Source organism: Phyllobates terribilis, unplaced genomic scaffold (assembly GCF_046119375.1).
Source record: "Phyllobates terribilis strain yellow unplaced genomic scaffold, ASM4611937v1 Scaffold_3__8_contigs__length_932513732, whole genome shotgun sequence".
NCBI lineage: Eukaryota > Metazoa > Chordata > Amphibia > Anura > Dendrobatidae > Phyllobates > Phyllobates terribilis.
In genome coordinates, this window is record NW_027362763.1 from 69,129,316 (window position 1) to 69,155,279 (window position 25,964).

The 25,964-nt window shown below is 45.8% G+C and overlaps 1 protein-coding gene and 1 long non-coding RNA gene across 3 annotated transcripts in view; one reads left to right on the top strand and one right to left on the bottom strand.

Annotated features, from left to right (window-relative positions):
- Positions 1-1,130: 1,130 nt before the first annotated feature.
- LOC141258828 (cytochrome P450 2B11-like) overlaps positions 1,131-25,964 on the bottom strand; it is an 83,452-nt gene continuing 58,618 nt past the window's right edge. Inside the window, exons 7-9 of the mRNA XM_073673994.1 lie at positions 20,536-20,720; positions 18,263-18,404; positions 1,131-1,306 (exon numbers count right to left, since the gene is read on the bottom strand). Coding sequence (XP_073530095.1) covers positions 1,131-1,306; positions 18,263-18,404; positions 20,536-20,720 — 503 coding nt within the window. The remainder of the gene's footprint in view (positions 1,307-18,262; positions 18,405-20,535; positions 20,721-25,964) is intronic.
- Positions 17,696-25,964, top strand: part of LOC141258830 (uncharacterized) — a 153,384-nt gene continuing 145,115 nt past the window's right edge. For both annotated transcript variants that reach the window (XR_012318340.1, XR_012318339.1), the window contains exon 1: positions 17,696-17,828. This is a non-coding gene — a long non-coding RNA (uncharacterized lncRNA). The remainder of the gene's footprint in view (positions 17,829-25,964) is intronic.

Sequence of the window (25,964 nt, forward strand, 5' to 3'; positions counted from 1 at the left end):
GCTGATATTAGTAGCCCCAGCCATCTGCCCCAGCCATCTGCTTAACCTCCGCTAGAGACTAAAATTACGGGGAACCACACACCAATTTTTTTTAAAATAAATCCTTTAATTTAAACACTAAATGACAAGTACAGTAACCAACACTGTCACTGTACTTATTATGTATATGATTGTCATGTTTCTATCTATCTAATATATGTGTGATTCTCTATTCTTTCTGTTCTAAATTGTCGGGTACCGATGTATGCCGCTGATGAATTGCTGGCTTTTCATGTTTCACTGAGCACTGTTCCCATCGATTTTGGCAATCACTGTAATGCCACAACCACCTTGGCTGTGACATTGCAGTGAGTGGCAGACAATCCCTGCATGATTGGTGCTCTAAATAGCGCCAAACATGCAGGACGGGGACCCGAGCTCTCACCCGAGCATTGCGCAAGTACTCGGCCAGCTCCGAGCATCTCGAGTACTGAGATGCTGGGGCAAGTACCGAGCAGTGGCGAGCATGCTTGATCATCACTAGTGTTCAATACTTTTCCCTGTTTCATTTCTCTTTATTACACATAACTTAATTTATGCACATCCATGGATTGATTTCTTTGCCTGTGTAGATTGAATGGGTTGTTATCGACACCAAAAAACTCTGATACTCACCACTCCTTGGCCATCCCCATAGTTTTCTCACAAAAGGTCCTCTATTTGTCTCCTTTGTCTACTCTATATTGTCTTCTCACTTGTTCTGTTTCCTGATCTCCAATGCTGCCGTTCTTGACTAGGTTGCATGTCGTCACGTGGGTTGATACATATGCCATTAACATTAATGACATGATCACTTACCCATGGTTACATGTGCCAAAATGCATGTCGTTAATTGCAGTGCCATGCATGGTGGTGTGGGGTCTTGTAAAGATGACATTGCTGGAGGCACGAAAACAGGAAAAGACAAAAAAGTGAAGATGGAGGAGCCGCTTGGTTAACTGGTGGCAGCGGAACAGGTGTGGGGAGGGCTGAGGAGAGATGTGTATAATATTTTTTTAAACTCTTTCTAACCCTTAGTGGCTGGAATTTGTGTTAATCAAATAATCAGTGGAATAATGGACTTTCGTCATTGTTTACCCAAGAAAAGTCTATCAGTGAGGTATGGCACAGATTTCATGTGTTTGGGGAGCATTATTAGACCCCTGTCCAGGTGTAAGGTCCAATTTTGCCCCGGGAGGGGCCTGGAATGTAAAATTTTGTAATAATGAAGTGAAGAACAGGAATAGCTCCATTTTAGCCAATGTTTCCCCAGCACAACTTCTCTTTCCTAAGAATAAGAAAAAAATGTTAAAAGAGAATTGCAAAGTTTTTGAAATTAATACTACGTTTTTAGGATTCTTTCTGAATCGAGACCTTGGAAAGAAATTACTCTTCTTGTGGAGTTCCTACAGGTAAGGAGTCTTTGGGCAACAAAAACTGGGAAAAAACTGTCATACACAGACTGAAGCTGGTTTCACACAATAAAAAAATATACAGTCCATATATGGATCATGATGCCTTGACCATCATGGGTTTCTTGACCTAAATTTAAGAGTGTCATTAGCATCATTGTATGTTGAGTTCAAGTTAGAAGACACAAGGTTGTCCTGGACCTTGAATGGACATGTGAAACTGGCTTTAGGCAAGACATTACATCTATGCATGGACAGCAATTTTTGGAATGGCTGCAGGTAAACTGAATAACCTCATAGTCTGTAAATGGATTATGTACTTGAATGTGTGAGAGTTTTTACCTGAAACTATTTTCTTCCTTTTATGGTGAAAGGTATGTTACATGCTCAAAATCTAACATAATTTGTTTGTACTTCTACATTGTTTTTATTATGGGCCCATCATTTATATTACTGTTTTATAATGTTTTTATATTTTTCTTGATTCTTACTCATAGGGTTATAACAATGTACACATATATTTATTCATTTGTGCCAATATAACCCATATTTAAATCTGTCCCTCTTTGCACCTTTCATACATCTAACGATGACACTTGAGGCTCTAATTAGCCAACAGTTGAAATTGTAAACATTTTCCCATGAACCTGGTTGATAACGCGCAGTGCAATCTTTCTAGGCTGGCTTTCTATCAGCATAGCTCTCCTTTGGGATGTGTCTAGAATGGAAATTATACTTTGAGGGATGATGTCATGGAAAGGAATTGTGCCTCCTTCATCTCAGTACAGACAGCTCATATCAGGAAGCAGCAGGGTGTGGGTGTGCTGGTAACTGAAAGGAGTATTATACTGTATGAAGGAGCTGTACACAGGAGGCTGAGAGGAGTGATATACTGCAGGATAGGCCTCTGTATACAGGGGGCTGAAAGGAGAAATATTGTAGGATGGGGGCTCTGTAGACAGGGAGATGAGTGGAGAGATATATTGGAGGATGGTGTTCTGAATACAGGGGGGATAAATATGCTGCAAGATAGGGCTCTGCTTATAGGAGGCTGGAAGAAGACATATACTGCAAGATAGCACTCTGCATAGAGGGGCTGAAAGAAGAGCGATACTTCAGAATGAGGCTTCTTTGCAGGGGGCTGAAATTTTATACAGGATTAGATATATACAACAGCTGAAAGGAGAGATATAATACAGGATGGGGCTCTGTATACATGGAACTGAGTGGAGAGGTATACTGCAAGATGGGCTGTATAGAAGGGTTGAAACTAGATGAACAGTATTTGTTTCCTGGTGCTGAGAGATCAGTAATTTGAAACTGCAAATGCCATTCCATGGATTCATATGACAGAGTATTATATACTAACATAAGCGTCAATAGAGCGGCATTTTCAGCTTCACAAAATTGTTATGAACATTATGTAACAAACACAGCTCTACATTGTCATTGTGGAAGAGTATAGGAGAGTTGATCTCTGCTAGAACTAGCTAATGATGTAGCATCTCAAAGCAAATATACTGATGTACAGTACAGACCAAAAGTTTGGACACACTTTCTCATTTCAAGATTTTTCTGCATTTTCATTACTATGAAAATTGTACATTCACACTGAAGGCATCAAAACTATGAATTAACACATGTGGAATTATATACTTAACCAAAAAGTGTGAAACAACTGAAAATATGTCTTATATTCTAGGTTCTTCAAAGTAGCCACCTTTTGCTTTGATGACTGCTTTGTACAATCTTGGCATTCTCTTGATGAGCTTAAAGATGTAGTCACCGGAAATGGTTTTCACTTCACAGGTATACCCTGTCAGGTTTTATAAGTGGGATTTCTTGCCTTATAAATGGGGTTGGGACCATCAGTTGTGTTGTGCAGAAGTCAGGTGGATACACAGCTGATAGTCCTACTGAATAGACTGTTAGAATTTGTATTATGGCAAGAAAAAAAGCAGCTAAGTAAAGAAAAATGAGTGGCCATCATTACTTTAAGAAATGAAGGTCAGTCAGTTCAAAAAATTGGGCAAACTTTGAAAGTGTCCCCAAGTGCAGTTGCAAAAACCATCATGCGCTACAAAGAAACTGGTTCACATGAGGACCACCCCAGGAAAGGAAGACCAAGAGTCACCTCTGCTTCTGAGGATAAGTTTATCCGAGTCACCAGCCTCAGAAATCGCAGGTTAACAGCAGCTCAGATTAGAGACCAGGTCAATGCCACACAGAGTTCTAGCAGCAGACACATCTCTTCAACAACTGTTAAGAGGAGACTTTTTGCAGCAGGCCTTCATGGTAAAATAGCTGCTAGGAAACCACTGCTAAGGACATGCAACAAGCAGAAGAGACATGTTTTGGCTAAAGAACACAAGGAATGGACATTAGACCAGTGGAAATCTGTGCTTTGGTCTGATGAGTCCAAATTTGAGATCTTTGGTTCCAACCACCATGTCTTTGTGCGACGCAGAAAAGGTGAACAGATGGACTCTACATGCCTGGTTCCCACCGTGAAGCATGGAGGAGGAGGTGTGATGGTGTGGGAGTGCTTTGCTGGTGACACTGTTGGGGATTTAATCAAAATTGAAGGCATACTGAACCAGCAAGGCTACCACAGCATCTTCCAGTGACATGCTATTCCATCCGGTTTGCGTTTATTTGCACCATCATTTATTTTTCAACAGGACAATGACCTCAAACACACCTCCAGGCTGTGTAAGGGCTATTTGACCAAGAAGGAGAGTGATAGATTGCTACGCCAGATGACCTGGCCTCCTGAATCACCAGACCTGAACCCAATCGAGATGGTTTGGGGTGAGCTGGACCGCAGAGTGAAGGCAAAAGGGCCAACAAGTGCTAAGCATCTCTGGGAAATCCTTCAAGATTGTTGGAAGACCATTTCCGTTGACTACCTCTTGAAGCTCATCAAGAAAATGCCAAGAGTGTGCAAAGCAGTCATCAAAGCAAGACGTGGCTACTTTGAAGAACCTAGAATTCAAGACATATTTTCAGTTGTTTCACACTTTTTTGTTAAGTATATAATTCCACATGTGTTAATTCATAGTTTTGTTGCCTTCAGTGTGAATCTAAAATTTTCATAGTAATGAAAATACAGAAAAATCTTTAAATGAGAAGGTGTGTCCAAACTTTTGGTCTGTACTGTAGATGAGAGAAAATAAAATCGGATAAAGTACTATACAGGAGCAGAGAGTGCATAGAAGCATATGGTGGGTTTTACACTTAGATTAGCTGGATAATAACTCAGAGAGGTGAGGCTAGTCAGGAGCACATGGGATAAAGGAGAGGTATCTGCAGCACTGAGGAGAAAAAATGATGCTGAGAAATGTAGTTTTAGCAGATAAGAATAGGACTATGTAGCGTCGGCGTCCCTGCCTCCTGCTAGGCAGGGACGCTGTTCCCCTCACCTCTCCATTCCGTGCCCGGCGTCCTCCTCACGCTCTGCTGGCAGCGCGCGCTGCTTCCCTGCCACTGTGCTTAGGGCGCGCCCGCTCCCCCTCTCTTAAAGGGGCCGCGCGCGCCGTCCTAAGGAGTCCCCGGCCAATGGCCGGAGGACCTCACCATATATAAGGCACCTCCTCCAAAATGGAGGTGCCCGAGCAATGTTGTTGCAAAGCCTTCACTCTGCTTCAGCCCTCAGGTCCCGTTACCAGTTACCTGCCAGTCACCCGTCAGATTCCTGCTTGATACCTGCCTGATATCCGTTTACCTGCTTTCAAGCCTGCGGTCCGACGGTCTGCCTTCCGACACCTGTCATTCTGTCCATGGACCAGCCTGCCCGCTCACCTGGGAGCGCTCATCTGCTACCTGCCTGCTAGCCTGCCTGGAGGCTCCGCCGTCACTTGCCGTGACCACCTGCCTGTCCAGAGACTCTTGTCTGCTCACCTGGGAGCGCTCACCTGCTACCTGCCTGCTAGCCTACCTGGAGGCTCCGCCGTCACTTGCCGTGACCACCTGCCTGTCCAGAGACTCTTGCCTGCTCACCTGGGAGCACTCACCTGCTACCTGCCTGCTAGCCTACCTGGAGGCTCTGCCGTCACTTGCCGTGACCACCTGCCTGTCCAGAGACTCTCGCCCGCTCACCTGGGAGCGCTCACCAGTCACCTGCCTTCTGTCCTTCTACCCAGAGACTGTCTCTGTCACTTGCCGTGAGTACCCGTCCTTCTACCCAGAGACTGTCCCTGTCACTTGCCGTGACTGCCTGCCCTTCTACCCAGAGATTGTCCCTGTCACTTGCCGTGACTACCTGCCCTTTTTCCCAGAGACTGTCCCTGTCACTTGCTGTGACTACCTGCCCGTCTTCCCTGGGAGCCACCCGCTTCCTTACAAGGACCACCCCCTTGTATAGTTGCTCAGAGGTTCCGCCTCCCAGACCCGTTACAGTTTGCTCGGGCCATGGAACCCGGTGGCACCCAAGCTCCCTCGCTCCCAGACCTATGTCATGTACTGTCCCGTCAGAGGTCCCAACAGGAGTCCATCCTGAGTCATCTGCGGAATGTCAACTCTCGCCAGAACACTCTGACTGCTCCACCAGCAACCATTGCTAGTGTCATGACTCGCAGCCCGGCAGCGCCGCTGCCCACCAATACCATGGCATCCTGCCCCGGACCCCGGCTTTCTGCACCTCCTTGCTTCGGATGCGACCCCGCTCAAGCTCGGGGCTTCATAAACCAATGCACCCTGCATTTTGAACTCCTGTCCCACCAGTTTATCTCCGACCGGGCCAAAGTAGCCTTCATCATGTCCCATCTCACGGGGGAGGCACTAGCTTGGCTAAATCCTCTATGGGAGAGAGGAGACCCCCTGGTGTCCAACCTACCAGCCTTTCTCACGGCTTTCCGGAAAGTCTTCGACGAACCCGGACGGAAGACCTCATCCGCATCATCTCTGCTACGTCTCCATCAAGGAAATCTCACCATGGGCCAATATGCCATACGGTTCCGTACCTTTGCTTCGGAGCTGGCCTGGGATAACGACGCCCTGGTGTCTGTCTTTTGGGAGGGTCTGTCCGGCCGTATTAAAGATGAACTCGCCGGTCGGGACATACCTACCACTCTCGACGACTTAATAACTCTTGCCACCCGGATTGACATCCGGTTCCCGGAACGCGCCAAAGAGGTCACCCATGAGAGGAGGTTTCCACGTCTAGCCCCTACCTTTCAGAAACCTGTCCCTTCTCCTGCTACTCCCCAGGCGCACTCAAGCGAGCCTATGCAGGTCGACCAGACCAAGATGGTCAAAACAAGTCAAGAGTTACGCCGTGCCGAGGGGAGCTGCTTCTACTGTGGCAGTAAGGAGCACCGGATCCGTTCCTGTCCGGAGAGGTCGGGAAACGCCTGTGTCTAGGATCGCTCAGAGAGGTCGTACTAGACAAGAGTAAACCCTCTCCATCCCTGTTGCTGTCGGTCTCTATCATCTGCGGGGAGAAACGTTATTTTGAACTAGCCCAACTTGACTCTGGAGCTGCCGGAAATCTCATTTCTCATTCTCTGGTAGAGAAATACCGCATTCCCACCAAACCTCTAGCCGTACCCTTATCTGTCGCTGCCGTGGATGGGGGCCTCTTACCACATCCCATCCAACTCATCACCGAATCCATAACCCTGCAGGTGGGAATGCTGCACTCTGAGAGCATCTTCTTTCATGTTCTGCCTGGACTCTCTCACGCTCTATTGCTAGGCCTACCTTGGCTTCAGAAACATGCACCCGTGCTTGATTGGCAGACCGGAGAAGTCCTTCGCTGGGGACAAGACTGCCATAAGACTTGTTTAGTTCCCGTCCATCCTGTCCGTCCTTATCCTACTCCAGCCAATCTACTTGGTCTTCCGGTTCCTTATTGGTCATATGCGGACGTCTTTAATAAAAAGGAGGCAGAGACATTACCCCCTCATAGACCATACGACTGCCCAATCGACCTGATGCCCGGCACTACTCCTCCCCGTGGGCGCATTTACCCTTTGTCCGCTGCTGAGACCCGATCCATGTCAGAATATATTGAGGAGAATCTGTCCCAGGGATTCACCCGGAAATCTACTTCCCCGGCGGGAGCAGGCTTCTTCTTCGTCAAAAAGAAGGATGGCTCACTCCGTCCCTGTATAGACTATAGAGGCGTTAACCAGATCATGGTGAAGAATAAATACCCCCTTCCGCTCATTCCGGAATTATTTGACCGTCTGAGGGGGGCTAGAATCTTCACCAAGCTGGACCTCCGTGGGGCGTATAACCTGGTCCGTATCCGTCAGGGGGATGAATGGAAGACGGCATTCAACACCCGGGACGGCCACTATGAATACCTGGTAATGCCCTTCGGTCTCTGTAACGCTCCCGCCGTCTTTCAAGAGTTGGTCAATGACATCTTCCGGGACCTTCTTTACTCCTGCGTAGTGGTGTACCTGGACGACATCTTGGTCTTCTCTCCGGATCTCCCCACACACCGGAGGGATGTTCGTCAGGTTCTGCTCAGGCTCAGGCAGAACCACCTTTACGCTAAATATGAGAAGTGCCTCTTTGAGCAGACCTCGCTTCCGTTTTTGGGCTACATAATTTCTCAGACCGGCCTACGAATGGATCCTGAGAAACTGTCTGCCATCGAGAAGTGGCCTCGACCAGAGGGGTTGAAGGCTATTCAGCGGTGCCTGGGCTTCGCCAACTACTACCGCCTCTTCATACCGCACTTCTCTTCCTGGACTGCCCCAATCTCTGCGCTCACCCTTAAGGGCACTAATTCCAGAGAATGGCCGCCCGAAGCTGAGGAAGCCTTTCTTTCCTTAAAACAGGCTTTCTCTTCCGCCCCGGTGCTGCATCGCCTGGACGGCAACAAGCAATTCTTCCTGGAAGTTGACGCCTCCTCCTCTGGAGACGGAGCGGTACTTACCCAAAAATCGTCTTCCGGGAGAATGGTAACTTGCGGCTTCTTCTCCAAACTCTTCTCCTCTTCCGAGCGCAACTATTCTATAGGAGACCGAGAATTATTGGCCATTAAGCTGGCATTGGAGGAGTGGCGTTACCTGCTTGAGGGGGCTCTTCACCTGGTAATAATTTACACGGACCACAAGAACTTGGCTTACCTCCAGAGTGCCCAGAGACTTAACCCGCGCCAAGCCCGGTGGTCCTTGTTTTTTGCTCGCTTTGATTTTGTTCTTCATTTTTCCCGGCTGACAAAAACATCAAAGCTGAAGCCTTGTCCCGATCCTTCCTGGTGTCTGATCTTGAGGAGGAACCTAAACACATCATCGATCCCGCCAGAGTAATGCAGGTGGCCCCCGTGAGTCTAAATCATCTCCCTCCCGGTAAGACGTTCGTAACGGTACCTGATTGGGAGAAGATCCTACACTGGGGTCACTCGACTAAGCTTGCTGGCCATGCCGGTCAGAAGAAGACCCTCCAGCTTATCACCCGGCACTACTGGTGGCCTACCCTGCACAAGGACGTAATAGACTTTTTTTCTGCCTGTGTGTCCTGCGCCCGCAACAAGGTTCCGAGACAACTGCCAGCCGGTCGCCTCCTTCCTCTTCCAGTACCTGCTGCCCCCTGGCAGCATATAGCTATGGACTTCATAACAGATCTCCCTGTCTCTGCCGGTTGTACGGTCATTTGGGTGGTCGCAGACCGCTTTTCCAAAATGGCTCATTTCATTCCCCTGCCAGGCCTCCCGTCTGCACCCGAGCTGGCTAAAGACTTTATCCGCCACATCTTCCGTCTCAATGGCCTGCCCCTCCACATCGTGTCGGATCGTGAGGTTCAGTTCACCTCACGCTTCTGGAGAGCCACAAGTAAGCTGCTAGACGTCACCCTGGACTTCTCCTCCGCATACCACCCAGAGTCCAATGGTCAGGTGGAGCGGATCAATCAGATCCTGACCAGTTACCTCCGGCACTTCGTTAATGCCCACCATTCAGACTGGGTGGATCTCCTGCCATGGGCCGAATTCTCTTACAATAATCACGAGAGCGAATCTTCCTCCAGATCCCCGTTTTTTGTAGTCTTCGGTCAGCATCCTCGGATCCCATTTCCCGTCTCCACCTCGGTGGACAATCCGGCTGCAGAATCTCTCGTTAGCAAATCTTCCTCCATTTGGGAGAGTACCCGATCCGCACTCCTTCAGTCGTCCGAGCGGATGAGGAAATACGCTGACAAAAAACGCCTGGATTCTTCACAATTCAGTCCTGGAGATAAAGTCTGGCTCTCGTCCAAGTATGTCCGGCTCAAGATTCCTTCCTACAAGTTAGGACCTCGGTTAATCGGCCCACTAGAAGTTATCAAACAAGTCAACCCAGTGGCCTATAAATTGAAACTCCCGGCCAACTTGCGGATCCCTAATAGTGTTGAGCCACCCCCGTAGTGTTCGGGTTCGGTTCGGTTCGTCGAACACCGGGATGTTCGAGGAACTGTTCGTCGAACTGTTCGTCGAACACCTTAGAACACCGTCGAACACCGTTAAAACCAATGGCAGGCAAACAAAAACACATAGAAACACATAGAAAACACCTGCAAAGGTGTCCAAAAGCTGACAAACTGCTCAGAAGACACTCTCTTTAAAAAAGCCGGCCGGCAAATTCAGCAGCGGCATACACCGGTACCCGACAATTTAGACAAGAAGGAATAGAGCTTCACACATAGATTAGATAGATAGAAACATGTCAGTCACACATATAAGAAGCACAGTGACAGTGTTGGTTACTGCACTTGTCATTTAGTGTAAAGGATTTATTAAAAAAAATATTAGTGTTTTCATGCACCGTCTCTTTAAAAAAGCTGGCCGGCAATTCAGCATCTGTAGCCGACAATTTAGAACAGAAAGAATAGAGCTTCACACATAGATTAGATAGATAGAAACATGTCAGTCACATATATAATAAGTACAGTGACAGTGTTGCTTACTGTACTTGTCATTTAGTGTAAAGGATTTATTTAAAAAAATAATAGTGTTTTCATGCACCGTCTCTTTAAAAAAGCCGGCCGGCAATTCAGCAGCGGTACCCGACAATTTAGAACAGAAAGATAGAGCATCACACATAGATTAGATAGATAGAAACATGTCAGTCACATATATATGAAGTACAGTGATAGTGTTGGTTACTGTACTTGTCATTTAGTATTAAAATAAAGGATTTATTATTAAAAAAATTGGCGTGGGGTTCCCCTTAATTTTAGGCTCTAGCGGAGGTTAAGCAGACGGCTGGGGCAGATGTTTGAAGCCTGGGAAGGGGGTAATACCCACGGAGCTTCCCAGGCTACTAATATCAGCCCCCAGCTGAATACATAGCCTTTACTAGCTATTAAAATGGGGGACCCCCCAAAAAAAATGACGTGGGGTCCCCCCTAATTTAATAGCTAGCAAAGGCTAGGCAGACAGCTGGGGGCTGATATTAATAGCCCAGGAAGGGAGCCATGAATATTGGCCCCCTCCCAGGCTAGAAACACCAGCCGTCAGCCGCCCCAGAAATGGCGCATTCATAGGATGCGCCAATTCTGGCACTTAGCCTCACTCTTCCACGCTGCCCTGGTGCGGTGGCAGGGGGTAATAGGGTTGGGGTTGATGTCAGCTTATAATGCCAGCTGACATCAAGCCCAGGTTAGTAATGGAGAGGCGTCTATAAGACACCCCCATTACTAACCCCATAGTCAAAGTTAAAAAAAACACAAACACCCAGAATAAAGTCCTTTAATTGAAATAAAGACACAATCCTTTATTGTTCTAAATTAAACCATACTTACCATCACGCCCATTCCAGCTGAAGCCAACGATCTCCTGCAATAAAAGAAAAATAATAAAGCAACCTCATCCTTACCTTTCCATGGTTCCCACGACAGCTTCAGCTCTGCTACATCGAGATGACAGGCTGGACCGCAGCAGAACACTGCCATCCAGCCTGTCATCCCGCAGACACTGAGAAGCGCAGGCTTGCTTGCGCTGCTCAGCGTCTCTCTGTGACGACATCCAGATGAGCCGAGTTCATGTCCAATGAACTCGGCTCACCTCATGCACGTCACTGACAGCGTGGGAAAATTGTCACGCTGAAGCGCTGATTGCAGGAGAATTTTCCCACGCTGTCAGTGACGTGCAGGAGGTGAGCTGAGTTCATTGGACATGAGCTCACCTCATGCACATCACTGACAGCGTGGGAGAATTCTCCTGCACTCAGCACTTCAGCGTGAGAATTTTCCCACGCTGTCAGTGACGTGCATGAGGTGAGCCGAGTTCATTGGACATGACCTCGGCTCATCTGGATGCCGTCACAGCGAGACAGTGAGGAGCGCAAGCATGCCTGCGCTTCTCAGTGTCTGCGGGATGACAGACTGGATGGCAGCGTTCTGCTGCGGTCCAGCCAGTCATCTCGATGTAGCAGAGCTGAAGCTGTCGTGGGAACCATGGAAAGGTAAGGATGAGGTTGGTTTATTATTTTTCTTTTATTGCAGGAGATCGTTGGCTTCAGCTGGAATGGGTGTGATGGTAAGTATGGTTTAATTTAGAACAATAAAGAATTGTGTCTTTATTTCAATTAAAGGACTTTATTCTGGGTGTTGTGTTTTTTTTAAATACTTTACTAGAAATTCATGGCGGTCATGTCTAATACTGGCGTGACCCCATGAATTTTGGGCTTGGGGCCAGCTGATAATACCAAGCTGGCCCTAACCCCTTTATTACCCAGTGAGCCACCGCACCAGGGCCCTGGATGAGTTGGGTACAGCGCCAGAAGATGGCGCTTCTATGAACGCGCCATTTTCCGGGGTGGCTGCGGACTGCAATTTGTAGCGGGGGGGGGGCCCAGAAAGCTTGGGCCTCCCTGCGCTGCAGATTCCAGCCCCCAGCTGCCTAGTTGTACCTGGCTAGACACAAAAATAGGGCGAAGCCCCACGTACTTTTTTTTTAATTATTTCATGAAATTCATGAAATAATTAAGAAAAAAAGGGCTTCCCTATATTGTTGTGTCCGGCCAGGTACAAATAGGCAGCTGGTGGAAGGGGGAAGCCCGTTCCTGCCTGCTGTACCTGGCTGGAAACAAATATAGTGCGAAGCCCCACTTCAATTTTTTTTAATTATTTCATGAAATTCATGAAATAATTAAGAAAAAAAGGGCTTCCCTATATTGTTGTGTCCGGCCAGGTACAAATAGGCAGCTGGTGGATGGGGGCAGCCCGTTCCTGCCTGCTGTACCTGGCTGGACACAAATATAGTGCGAAGCCCCACTTCAATTTTTTTAAATTATTTCAGGAAATTCATGAAATAATTTAAAAAAAATTGACGTGGGGCTTCACACTATATTTGTGTCCAGCCAGGTACAGCAGGCAGGAACGGGCTGCCCCCAACCACCAGCTGCCTATTTGTACCTGGCCGGACACAACAATATAGGGAAGCCCTTTTTTTCTTAATTATTTCATGAAATAATTTAAAGAAAATTGACGTGGGGCTTCGCCCTGTTTTTGTGTCCAGCCAGGTACAACTAGGCAGCTGGGGGCTGGAATCCGCAGAGCAGGGAGGCCCAAGCTTTCTGGGCCACCCCCGCTGCAAATTGCAGTCCGCAGCCACCCCGGAAAATGGCGCGTTCATAGAAGCGCCATCTTCTGGCGCTGTACCCAACTCATCCAGGGCCCTGATGCGGTGGCTCACTGGGTAATAAAGGGGTTAGGGCCAGCTTGGTATTATCAGCTGGCCCTAAGCCCGAAATTCATGGGGTCACGCCAATATTAGACATGACCACCATGAATTTCTAGTAAAGTATTTAAAAAAAACACAACACCCAGAAAAAAGTCCTTTAATTGAAATAAACACACAATTCTTTATTGTTCTAAATTAAACCATACTTACCATCACGCCCATTCCAGCTGAAGCCAACGATCTCCTGAAATAAAAGAAAAATAATAAAGCAACATCATCCTTACCTTTCCATGGTTCCCATGACAGCTTCAGCTCTGCTACATCGAGATGACAGGCTGGACCGCAGCAGAACGCTGCCATCCAGCCTGTCATCCCGCAGACACTGAGAAGCGCAGGCTTGCTTGCGCTCCACAGTGTCTCTCTGTGAGGGCATCCAGATGAGCCGAGTTAATGTCCAATGAACTCGGCTCACCTCATGCACGTCACTGACAGCGTGGGAAAATTCTCCTGCACTCAGCGCTTCAGCGTGGGAGAATTCTCACACTGAAGCGCTGAGTGCAGGAGAATTCTCCCACGCTGTCAGTGACGTGCAGGAGGTGAGCTGAGTTCATTGGACATGAGCTCACCTTATGCACGTCACTGACAGCGTGGGAAAATTCTCCTGCACTCAGCGCTTCAGCGTGGGAGAATTCTCACGCTGAAGCGCTGAGTGCAGGAGAATTCTCCCACGCTGTCAGTGACGTGCAGGAGGTGAGCTGAGTTCATTGGACATGAGCTCACCTTATGCACGTCACTGACAGCGTGGGAGAATTCTCCTGCACTCACCGCTTCAGCGTGAGAATTTTCCCACGCTGTCAGTGACGTGCATGAGGTGAGCCGAGTTCATTGGACATGAACTCGGCTCATCTGGATGTCGTCACAGAGAGACGCTGAGCAGCGCAAGCAAGCCTGCGCTTCTCAGTGTCTGCGGGATGAGAGGCTGGATGGCAGCGTTCTGCTGCGGTCCAGCCTGTCATCTCGATGTAGCAGAGCTGAAGCTGTCGTGGGAACCATGGAAAGGTAAGGATGAGGTTGCTTTGTTATTTTTCTTTTATTGCAGGAGATCGTTGGCTTCAGCTGCAATGGGCGTGACGGTAAGTATGGTTTAATTTAGAACAATAAAGGATTGTGTCTTTATTTCAATTAAAGGACTTTATTCTGGGTGTTTGTGTTTTTTTTAACTTTGACTATGGGGTTAGTAATGGGGGTGTCTTATAGACGCCTCTCCATTACTAACCTGGGCTTGATGTCAGCTGGCATTATAAGCTGACATCAACCCCAACCCTATTACCCCCTGCCACCGCACCAGGGCAGCATGGAAGAGCGAGGCTAAGTGCCAGAATTGGCGCATCCTATGAATGCGCCATTTCTGGGGCGGCTGACGGCTGGTGTTTCTAGCCTGGGAGGGGGCCAATATTCATGGCTCCCTTCCTGGGCTATTAATATCAGCCCCCAGCTGTCTGCCTAGCCTTTGCTAGCTATTAAATTAGGGGGGACCCCACGTCATTTTTTTGGGGGGGTCCCCCATTTTAATAGCTAGTAAAGGCTATGTATTCAGCTGGGGGCTGATATTAGTAGCCTGGGAAGCTCCGTGGGTATTACCCCCTTCCCAGGCTTCAAACATCTGCCCCAGCCGTCTGTTTAACCTCCGCTAGAGCCTAAAATTAAGGGGAACCCCACGCCAATTTTTTTAATAATAAATCCTTTATTTTAATACTAAATGACAAGTACAGTAACCAGCACTGTCACAGTACTTCATATATATGTGACTGACATGTTTCTATCTATCTAATCTATGTGTGAAGCTCTATTCTGTCTGTTCTAAATTGTCGGGTACCGCTGCTGAATTGCCGGCCGGCTTTTTTAAAGAGACGGTGCATGAAAACACTATTATTTTTTTTGATAAATCCTTTACGCTAAATGACAAGTACAGTAAGCAACACTGTCACTGTACTTCGTATATATGTGGCTGACATGTTTCTATCTATCTAATCTATGTGTGAAGCTCTATTCTGTCTGTTATAAATTGTCGGGTACCGCTGCTGAATTGCCGGCCGGCTTTTTTAAAGAGACGGTGCATGAAAACACTATTATTTTTTTTGATAAATCCTTTACGCTAAATGACAAGTACAGTAAGCAGCACTTTCACTGTACTTCGTATATATGTGGCTGACATGTTTATATCTATCTAATCTATGTGTGAAGCTCTATTCTTTCGGTTCTAAATTGTCGGGTACCGGTGTATGCCGCTGCTGAATTGCCGGCTTTTCATGTTTCACTGTTGGCACTGTTCCCATCGATTTGGGCAATCACTGTAATGCCACAACCACCATGGCTGTGGCATTACAGTGAGTGGCAGACAATCCCTGCATGGTTGGTGCTCTAAATAGCGCCAGACATGCAGGACACGCTTTTGGTGCACGAACAGTTATCGAACATAACCTCGAACAGCCGAATTTTTTGCAAATCGTTCGGGTTCGTAGAACAACTCGAACACCGCCCAAAACAGCTCGAATTTGAGATTGGCGAACAGTTCTAGTCGAACACCGCTCATCTCTAATCCCTAACTCCTTCCATGTATCTCTCCTCAAACCCGTGGTACTTAACTCTTTTTCCAAGTCTACAGGTACGCCTCCTGCTCCGGTTTCCGCTGAAAACGAGTTTGAGGTAGAGAACATTCTGGCCACCAAAAGGGTAAGAGGAAAAACCTTTTTTCTGGTAGATTGGAAGGGGTTTGGTCCTGAAGAGAGAACGTGGGAGCCCCGGGAGAACATCCATGCCCCTCTCATCCTTGATAAATTCCTGTCTGGCCTAAAAAAGGGGGGCCTAAAGGGGGGGGGGTACTGTAGCGTCGACGTCCCTGCCTCCTGCTAGGCAGGGACGCTGTTCGCCTCACCTCTCCATTCCGTGCCCGGCGTCCTCCTCCCGCTCTGCTGGCAGCGCGCGCTGCTTCCCTGCCACTGTGCTTAGGGCGCGCACGCGCTCCCCCTCTCTTAAAGGGGCCGCGCGCGCCGTCCTAAGGAGTCCCCGGCCAATGGCCGGAGGACCTCACCATATATATGGCACCTCCTCCAAAATGGAGGTGCCCAAGCAATGTTGTTGCAAAGCCTTCACTCTGCTTCAGCCCTTAGGTCCCGTTACCAGTTACCTGCCAGTCACCTGTCAGATTCCTGCTTGATACCTGCCTGATATCCGTTTACCTGCTTTCAAGCCTGCAGTCCGACGGTCTGCCTTCCGACACCTGTCAGTCTGTCTATGGACCAGCCTGCCCGCTCACCTGGGAATGCTCATCTGCTACCTGCCTGCTAGCCTGCCTGGAGGCTCCGCCGTCACTTGCCGTGACCACCTGCCTGTCCAGAGACTCTTGTCTGCTCACCTGGGAGCGCTCATCTGCTACCTGCCTGTTAGCCTACCTGGAGGCTCCGCCGTCACTTGCCGTGACCACCTGCCTGTCCAGAGACTCTTGCCTGCTCACCTGGGAGCGCTCACCTGCTACCTGCCTGCTAGCCTACCTGGAGGCTCTGCCGTCACTTGCCGTGACCACCTGCCTGTCCAGAGACTCTCGCCCGCTCACCTGGGAGCGCTCACCAGTCACCTGCCTGCTGTCCTTCTACCCAGAGACTGTCCCTGTCACTTGCCGTGAGTACCCGTCCTTCTACCCAGAGACTGTCCCTGTCACTTGCCGTGACTGCCTGCCCTTCTACCCAGAGACTGTCCCTGTCACTTGCCGTGACTACCTGCCCTTTTACCCAGAGACTGTCCCTGTCACTTGCCGTGACTACCTGCCCGTCTTCCCTGGGAGCCACCCGCTTCCTTACAAGGACCGCCCCCTTGTATAGTTGCTCAGAGGTTCCGCCTCCCAGACCCGTTACAGACTACCTATAAAGCCGTGTGAAGGTGGAAGCAAAGAGGGGTAAATAGAGATAAAAAATATGAAGAAAGCTACAAGGAATAATCTTTATGTTGGGCTTAGTCTGAGTTTTAATAATGAGTATGCATTTACTGTGCAATGAAGCTCACTGAATTTCAAATTGACTGATGCTCCCTGTTTTCTGTAATTTGCTTATCAGCTTTGCTGTTTACAATGGGACAAGATGAGCAGAGTCATTATTAACGCTAGAGCGTATGCAAGTTAATTAAAGATCTATTATACTGCTGGAGACCTAGATTCATCAGAATAGCAAAGGCAGGTTTACACGAAAATAAAATAACTCAATCATCGCTTATTTAAGATCCACAGTCCAATAAGCATTGTATAGGGACCATCAATCCTTAAAGGGGTTGTCCAGTACTTTATATTACTCCCCCCCCCAATGTATCCCCCGGGGTCCCTAAGGATTTATGTAATTACCTTACGTTGCAGATACTGCCTGTGAGCGGCGCTGTCGGTGTCCGCTCACAGGTATCACGTGATCCCCGGCTGCAGCCGGCTCTGACATCCGCCGACATCACGACAAGTGCTGACAGCAGCCGGGGGTCTCTGTCTTCTGTGTTCCATGGTGGATGCCAGGCTGTGGGCGGGGTTACCCCCAGCGTCACACCCTGCATCCACCACGCGCTCTGCCTCTCCCCATTCATTGGAAAAGCACGTGGTGGATGCTAGGTGTGACGCGGGGAATAACCCTGCCCACAACCCAGCAGCCACCACGGGGAACCCAGTGCTGAGTCACGCCTCACTTGTTGTGACGTCAGCACGGGGTCACGTGATGCCTGTGAGCAGCCACAGGCAGAAAGAGCAACGAAAGGTATTTAGAAAAATTCTTAGGGGTCCCGGGGGGATACATTGGAGGGGGGGGGGGAGGTAATATAAAATACTGGACAACTTCTTTAATACAATCTTTTCAATCCTAATACTCTTGACTATGACTATGTGCTAGCAGCATGTCCCCTATTTAAATGGGCAGATGTATTGCTGAAAATGATTATTTTTAGGCTGCATGAAAGAAGAGATCGGCAGTCAAATGTATTTTATATTTGTTGATTATTGCCCTGTATAGATAGACCTTAAGCACACATAAAGCTGAGCCGTCCCAGTCTCAGGAAGAAGAGACTGCACTCCATTATTACCTAGTGCATGACATTTATCTGATGACTGTCTACAATCTATTGCAGCTGCCACACAAAAATTCCCTAAATTGATTTAAACGTATTTATCATCCAGACCCAAGATTGTTATTACCTAATGAGAAAGGTATGAAGGCCTCGTTCTTCAAGAAGTTTCCATTGGAGTCAAGAAAGTGTTCTGGATAAAACTCATCAGCTTTCTTAAAGCAAGCTTTATCTTTCAGTACAGAGTGCAGCAATGGGATAACAATAGTGCCCTTTAAAGAAGAAACGTCATGTAATGTATCAGGAAAAATGTATTATTGTAAAATATACATCAGTCACCAGTCATAACATTGATGAAATAGTGAGGCAATAGTGTGTGCAGAGCTAAATACATCAAAACTGTACACCAGTGGTTTTGATTTTCCAGTGTGGTTTTTGGTACTGCTGATTGTGCAGATGAAGAAAATGAGGGCCAATTCATTGAGATTGGTGTTGCTGGATTATGATGACCAAATTCATTAGCAGGTTCTTGGCACTTAATGAATTTGGTGTGTCTTTTCAGTGACATGCGTCTCCATGCGCCCTGCTAGAGAAATGCCGGTATGTTTGATGAATTTGATGGATGGGTGTAGCCAACACGCGGCTCCCTCTCAACTCTGGCTATTTTGGCTCAGATGCTTCAAACTAGCGAGAAAACGCCAAAAGTCACAACATTTTTGAACCATGCCAAGTTGTACAAAAACTTTGTGACTTTTCAAACTATTTTATGCCAGTTTTCTGGCATAAAAGCTTTGGTAAATCGCACCTCTGATTTCAAGGAGCCTCACCTGCAAAAGCCATATGCTGGCTGTGCAGCCAACAGACAGCAACTTTATAGTTTTTGAAGTTGATGTATTGGACATCAATGGATGAGTGTGAGGATATGATTTTGACAATGATAAAGTCGTGACCTTTAGATATCTGCGTCATTGCATCACTGAAATGTAAGGTGTTGTAATGTGTTTCAGGTATTTTGTGATTTATACCAAAAGAAGTTTAAAGCTGGACCACAATTGAACCAGCAACAGGGTCATGTTTAAGTCTCAATGATGAACATGAGGGAGTCAAGGCTAGCCTATCGATTCAAAACCTACAGAAGAGCTACTGTAGCACAAAGTGATAATAGACATTTATCAAAAGACATAGGGTACGCGTAGACCAGTCAGAGTGTCCATGTGGACCCCTCGTCCAGCAACAAAAGTGCCTACCTAGATCATGGTCAGATGCAAGAAGGTGGCCCGACCGAAAAAATCATATTTCCTATTATATTATGTGGATGGCCAAAGGCTTGCATGTCACTTTTGGCCACAACAACTTTCCATTTAGTTTAAAACAAATATAACACTATGGAAATCCAAGTCTGGTTCTCGAGACCAGCAGGGATCAGTAATATGGATTCCAACAGTCACGAACACCATTCATTGACTTTGATGGTGTCAATTGATGTAGCATCTTTGTAAAGTAATGGCCCGGACTGCACCCCCTTAACAAGGGGAGTAAAAGGGAGGGCCGCATGGCTTAGTATGTCTACTAGGCCTCAATAGTTTGGAGGTAGGGGTTAAGTTGCAGAAGTGTGAGATTGAGGGGGAGTTTTTATCGGAGGAGTATGGGAGCAAATGTTTTAAACCAGATAGGCTTATGGGAGGTTCCGTTAGGAGCCAGATAAAAGGGGGGTGCTGCAGTGGGATGTCAATTCCTCGTTTGGAGCTACTATCTGGAATATCCCGCCTGCCCTATTGTATTTTATTTTTCTTGTAATTTTATTTTGTTTATAAATGTCACAGCATTTGGCGTAAAAGGAGGAGGGTTTTGAAGGTGGTGGTTGCACTGAAGGACGGGGGGAGTCCAGTGCCGGGATTGACTCTATAGATGTTTTGAAGGTTATTACAAAAGTGGAAGCGGGTCCCTACTGGGCTAGGTCCCAGCTGGACAACTTGGTTTGGGCAGCATAGAGCTGGGTGCCCCAGAGCCGGTGCGGTGCGGCTGGGGGTGATGTGAAGTAGCTGTTGTTGTAGCACATTTGAATGGTGTTGAACCTTCAATCCCCCCCCCTCCTTTTGCTGGTTATTTTAAGACTGTTTGTTACTGTAGTTTATTGAATAAACGAGGCTGCTGTGGCCTTTACATTCCAACGTCACGCAGTTTGTGTTGTGTTTTTATTTACTAGATAAGGGGATGGGTTACAAATGGTCAAAGTGGGCCTATAGTCACGCATTTCAAAGTCATGGCAATAATAGCACTATATGATGCACAGTACTTGCCAGAAACTTTACCAGTGACTATGAAATCATGTGTGAACAGAGCCTTAAAATTGCCAAACTCACACACACATACGATAACCACAATGGACATAGGTTACTTTACCTCTGGTATAAAATACCCTCTAAATGTGACATCTTCAGAAGTGACATGAGGGAGGTTACTAGGAACAATATCACCAAATCTCTGAATCTCATGAATGACGGCGTCCGTATACGGCATTTGTTTCCTATGTTCTACATGAGGTTGAGCCGATCCGATCACTTGCTCAATTTCTTTTTGGACTTTTTCTGACAGAGAAGAGATAGTTCAGATGACCAAAAAGAAAGCTTTTATGCACCCGTGAGAGACTTTGTACATAAGCAAACTGAAGAATACCACAAGAGTCCAAGGTGGATCCAAGCTCAGATAACATATCAGGACGTTAGAGCCAATCACTTATCACTAGAGATGAGCGTTGTTCGACTCAAACTGTTCGCCAATCTCAAATTCGAGCTGTTTTGGGCGGTGTTCGAGCCGTTCGGCGAACACGAACGATTTGAAAAAAATTCGGCTGTTCGAGGTTATGTTCGATAACTGTTCGTGCACCAAAATCATAACTGGATTTTTTCTCAGTAATGATGAAAATTAATGTTAATAAGCAGTTTGAGTGTACAGCGGGGTGGGGGGAGGGGCAGGGGATGGATCTCTGAAGGAATAATGAAGATCTCCATTTTTTTTTCTCTTTCCCGCATTTACAGTGGGGAGGTGCAATCTGTCAGCCTATCAGCAGCGCACACACGGAGAAAAGTGCTTTTTTCACACAAGCAAGGGCATGTGTCACTGGCAGTGTATGTCACATGTCCTTGCCCTATAAGACCCAGCCATTTTCCCCGTCGCCACCATTTTCTCACTGCTGCAGCTATGTGTTAGACGGCACCGCTGTTGCTGTGTGCGCTATACCTTGTTAATTTCAAGCCAATTTTTGCACAAATCTACAGATAGCTTGGGAGTAGGGAAGAGTTGTGATTGCAGTCCTTTTAAGGACTAGGTTACAGCATTTCCTACGACTTTTATCAGGCAGGTCTGTGCTCTTAAATAGATAGGTTGTGGGAGTAAAGACTAATTGTAATTGCAGTCCTTTTCAGGACTAAGTTACATCAGTTCCTATCAGTTTTTGCCAGGCAGGTCTGTGCCAGTGCTGTGCAAGTTTTTTTCACAGCATTTGGCTAAATCTAGCAAAGCTAATCCTTTTTGGCCTATTGCAGAGTGTGTTAGTCCGTGGAGTAGCCTATCTGTGTTGCAAGCTACACCACCTGTGTATAGAATACCAATATTTTTACTGCACCTAGTGAAGTAAAACCTTTTGGGCATAGCATCATTCTATTAGTCCATCTATACTGACCTCCATAAGGTTGCAAATTGAATATAATTTTTTTCTGCATCTAGCTCTGAAAAAATATTTGGCCTTCTAGCTGTGTGTGGGACTTGTTCTATTAGTCCATCTATACTGACCTCCATCAGCTTGCAAACTGAATATAATTTTTTTCTGCATCTACCTCTGAAACAATATCTGGGCTTCTAGCTGTGTGTGGGACTTGTTATATTAGTCCATATATACTGACCTCCATCAGGTTGCAAATTGAATATAATTTTTTTCTGCATCTAGATCTGAAAAAATATTTGGCCTTCTAGCAGTGTGTGGGACTTGTTCTATTAGTCCATCTATACTGACCTCCATCAGATTGCAAATTCAAAATAATTTTTATCTGCATCTAGCTCTGAAAAAATATTTGGCCTTCTAGCTGTGTGTGGGACTTGTTCTATTAGTCCATCTATACTGACCTCCATCAGGTTGCAAACTGAATATAATTTTTTTCTGCATCTACCTCTGAAAAAATATTTGGGCTTCTAGCTGTGTGTGGGACTTGTTCTATTAGTCCATCTATACTGACCTCCATCAGGTTGCAAATTGAATATAATATTTTTCTGCATCTATCTCTGAAAAAATATTTGGCCTTCTAGCAGTGTGTGGGACTTGTTCTATTAGTCCATCTATACTGACGTCCATCAGGTTGCAAATTAAAAATAATTTTTATCTGCATCTAGCTCTGAAAAAATATTTGGCCTTCTAGCAGTGTTTGGGACTTGTTCTATTAGTCCATTTATACTGACCTCCATCAGGTTGCAAACTGAATATAATTTTTTTCTGCATCTACCTCTGAAAAAATATTTGGGCTTCTAGCTGTGTGTGGGACTTGTTCTATTAGTGCATCTATACTGACCTCCATCAGGTTGCAAATTTAATATAATATTTTTCTGCATCTAGCTCTGAAAAAATATTTGGCCTTCTAGCAGTGTGTGGGACTTGTTCTATTAGTCCATCTATACTGACCTCCATCAGGTTGCAAATTCAAAATAATTGTTTGTCTGCATCTAGCTCTGAAAAAATATTTGGCCTTCTAGCAGTGTGTGGGACTTGTTCTATTAGTCCATCTATACTGACCTCCATCAGGTTGCAAATTCTAAATAATTTTTTGTCTGCATCTAATTATGAAAAAATATTTGGCCTTCTAGCAGTGTGTGGGACTTGTTCTATTAGTCCATCTATACTGACCTCCATCAGATTGCAAATTGAATATAATATTTTTCGGCATCTAGCTCTGAAAAAATATTTGGCTTTCTAGCAGTGTGTGGGACTTGTTCTATTAGTCCATCCATACTGACCTCCATGAGGTTGCAAATTAAAAATAATTTTTATCTTCATCTAGCTCTGAAAAAATATTTGGCCTTCTAGCAGTGTGTGGGACTTGTTCTATTAGTCCATTTATACTGACCTCCATCAGGTTGCAAACTGAATATAATTTTTTTCTGCATCTACCTCTGAAAAAATATTTGGGCTTCTAGCTGTGTGTGGGACTTGTTCTATTAGTGCATCTATACTGACCTCCATCAGGTTGAAAATTTAATATAATATTTTTCTGCATCTAGCTCTGAAAAAATATTTGGCCTTCTAGCAGTGTGTGGGACTTGTTCTATTAGTCCATCTATACTGACCTCCATCAGGTTGCAAATTCAAAATAATTGTTTGTCTGCATCTAGCTCTGAAAAAATATTTGGCCTTCTAGCTGTGTGTGGGACTTGTTCTATTAGTCCATCTATACTGACCTCCATCAGGTTGCAAGTTGAATATAATATTTTTCTGCATCTAGCTCTGAAAAAATATTTGGCCTTCTAGCAGTGTGTGGGACTTGTTCTATTAGTCCATCTATACTGACCTCCATAAGGTTGCAAATTGAATATCATTTTTTTCTGCATCTAGCTCTGAAAAAATATTTGGGCTTCTAGCTGTGTGTGGGACTTGTTCTTTTAGTCCATCTATACTGACCTCCATCAGGTTGCAAACTGAATATAATTTTTTTCTGCATCTACCTCTGAAAATATATTTGGGCTTCTAGCTGTGTGTGGGATTGTTCTATTAGTCCATCTATACTGACCTCCATCAGGTTGCAAATTCAAAATAATTTTTTGTCTGCATGTAGCTCTGAAAAAATATTTGGCCTTCTAGCAGTGTGTGGGACTTGTTCTATTAGTCCATCTATACTGACCTCCATCAGGTTGCAAATTAAAAATAATTTTTATCTGCATCTAGCTCTGAAAAAATATTTGGCCTTCTAGCAGTGTGTGGGACTTGTTCTATTAGTCCATCTATACTGACCTCCATCAGGTTGCAAATTAAAAATAATTTTTATCTGCATCTAGCTCTGAAAAAATATTTGGCCTTCTAGCAGTGTGTGGGACTTGTTCTATTAGTCCATTTATACTGACCTCCATCAGGTTGCAAACTGAATATAATTTTTTTCTGCATATTATAATAATAATATTAATAAAATAATATTTTTTCTCTGAAAAAATATTTGGGCTTCTAGCTGTGTGTGGGACATGTTCTATTAGTCCATCTATACTGACCTCCATCAGGTTGCAAATTGAATATAATATTTTTCTGCATCTAGCTCTGAAAAAATATTTGGCCATCTAGCAGTGTGTAGGACTTGTTCTATTAGTCCATCTATACTGACCTCCATCAGGTTGCAAATTCAAAATAATTTTTTTCTGCATCTACCTCTGAAAAAATATTTGGGCTTCTAGCTGTGTGTGGGCCTTGTTCTATTAGTCCATCTATACTGACCTCCATCAGGTTGCAAATTGAATATAATATTTTTCTGCATCTAGCTCTGAAAAAATATTTGGATTTCTAGCAGTGTGTGGGACTTGTTCTATTAGTCCATCTATACTGACCTCCATCAGGTTGCAAATTCAAAATAATTTTTTGTCTGCATCTAGCTATGAAAAAATATTTGGCCTTCTAGCAGTGTGTGGGACTTGTTCTATTAGTCCATCTATACTGACCTCCATCAGGTTGCAAACTGAATATTATTTTTTTCTGCATCTAACTCTGAAAAATATTTGGCCTTCTAGCAGTGTGTGGGTCTCATTGTATTAGGCCATCTATACCAAGCTCCACCAGCTTTTCAATTAATAATAATTTTTAGCTGCATCTAGCCCTGAAAATAATTTTTCTTCCCAATAGTGGTAGCAACAGAAATATGGGGCGCGCTCCTGGCTTACAAAAATATACGCTTCATAACAAAAAACACCAGCCTAGCGCACTGAATTAATAAGATGACATCATTGTCTCTCCCAGTGCTAGACCTACTACCCAGGCTAGCATTCCTGTGCCTAAAACACAATGTATGGGTCCGCGCTAGCCACTATGCTGAGGGGTCTAAAGCTGCTGCTAATGCTTTATAACAATTCAATTGGCAGATTTTCACAGAGCTCTTCCACAACGCCCACCCATCGGGACAACAGTTGCCCACCTTCCCTATGGGATCTAGTGGCGAATAGTTGATGCCATTAATCAGAGCGTCAGTTGCCCCATCGACTTGGCAAGCATACGGTAAGGCATGGGAAGAGTGGACACGACTAGTAGCAGGCAGACGGGTTGACAAATGTGAACAAGCCAGATCACAAGTCATCATAGAATTTCTCCACCAGCTAATGATGAGGGGCATGTCAGGGGTGTCAGCGCAGCGGTGTCTAACCGGAGTAGCATTTCACTTCCAACTACTGAATTGGGGAGATGTGACAAAGATTCATCATCAGACAATCCATAAAAGGGTGGAAAAGGGGTCAGCCAAGTCAGGAGTGTAGACGTCCCGTCCCGTGTCACTAAAACTGATTTCTCACATCATATCCCTAACACCATTAACATGACACTCACAATTTGAAGCAACACTACTGTCTACTGCATTTGTGATCGCCTTCTTCGGGGCGCTATGCATAAGCGAATTAGTCCCTCAATCCAAAATTAGCACCAGTGGAGGCTTATTACACCAGGACGTAGTCATAGCCAATAATGCAATACGTCTACGCATACACAAATCAAAAATGGTTCCAGCGGGCAGGGGCACTTGGGTACTTCTACAACCCACAAACGGTACACTGAGTCGGGTAACAATAGTAAAAACATATCTAACCATCAGATCACAAAG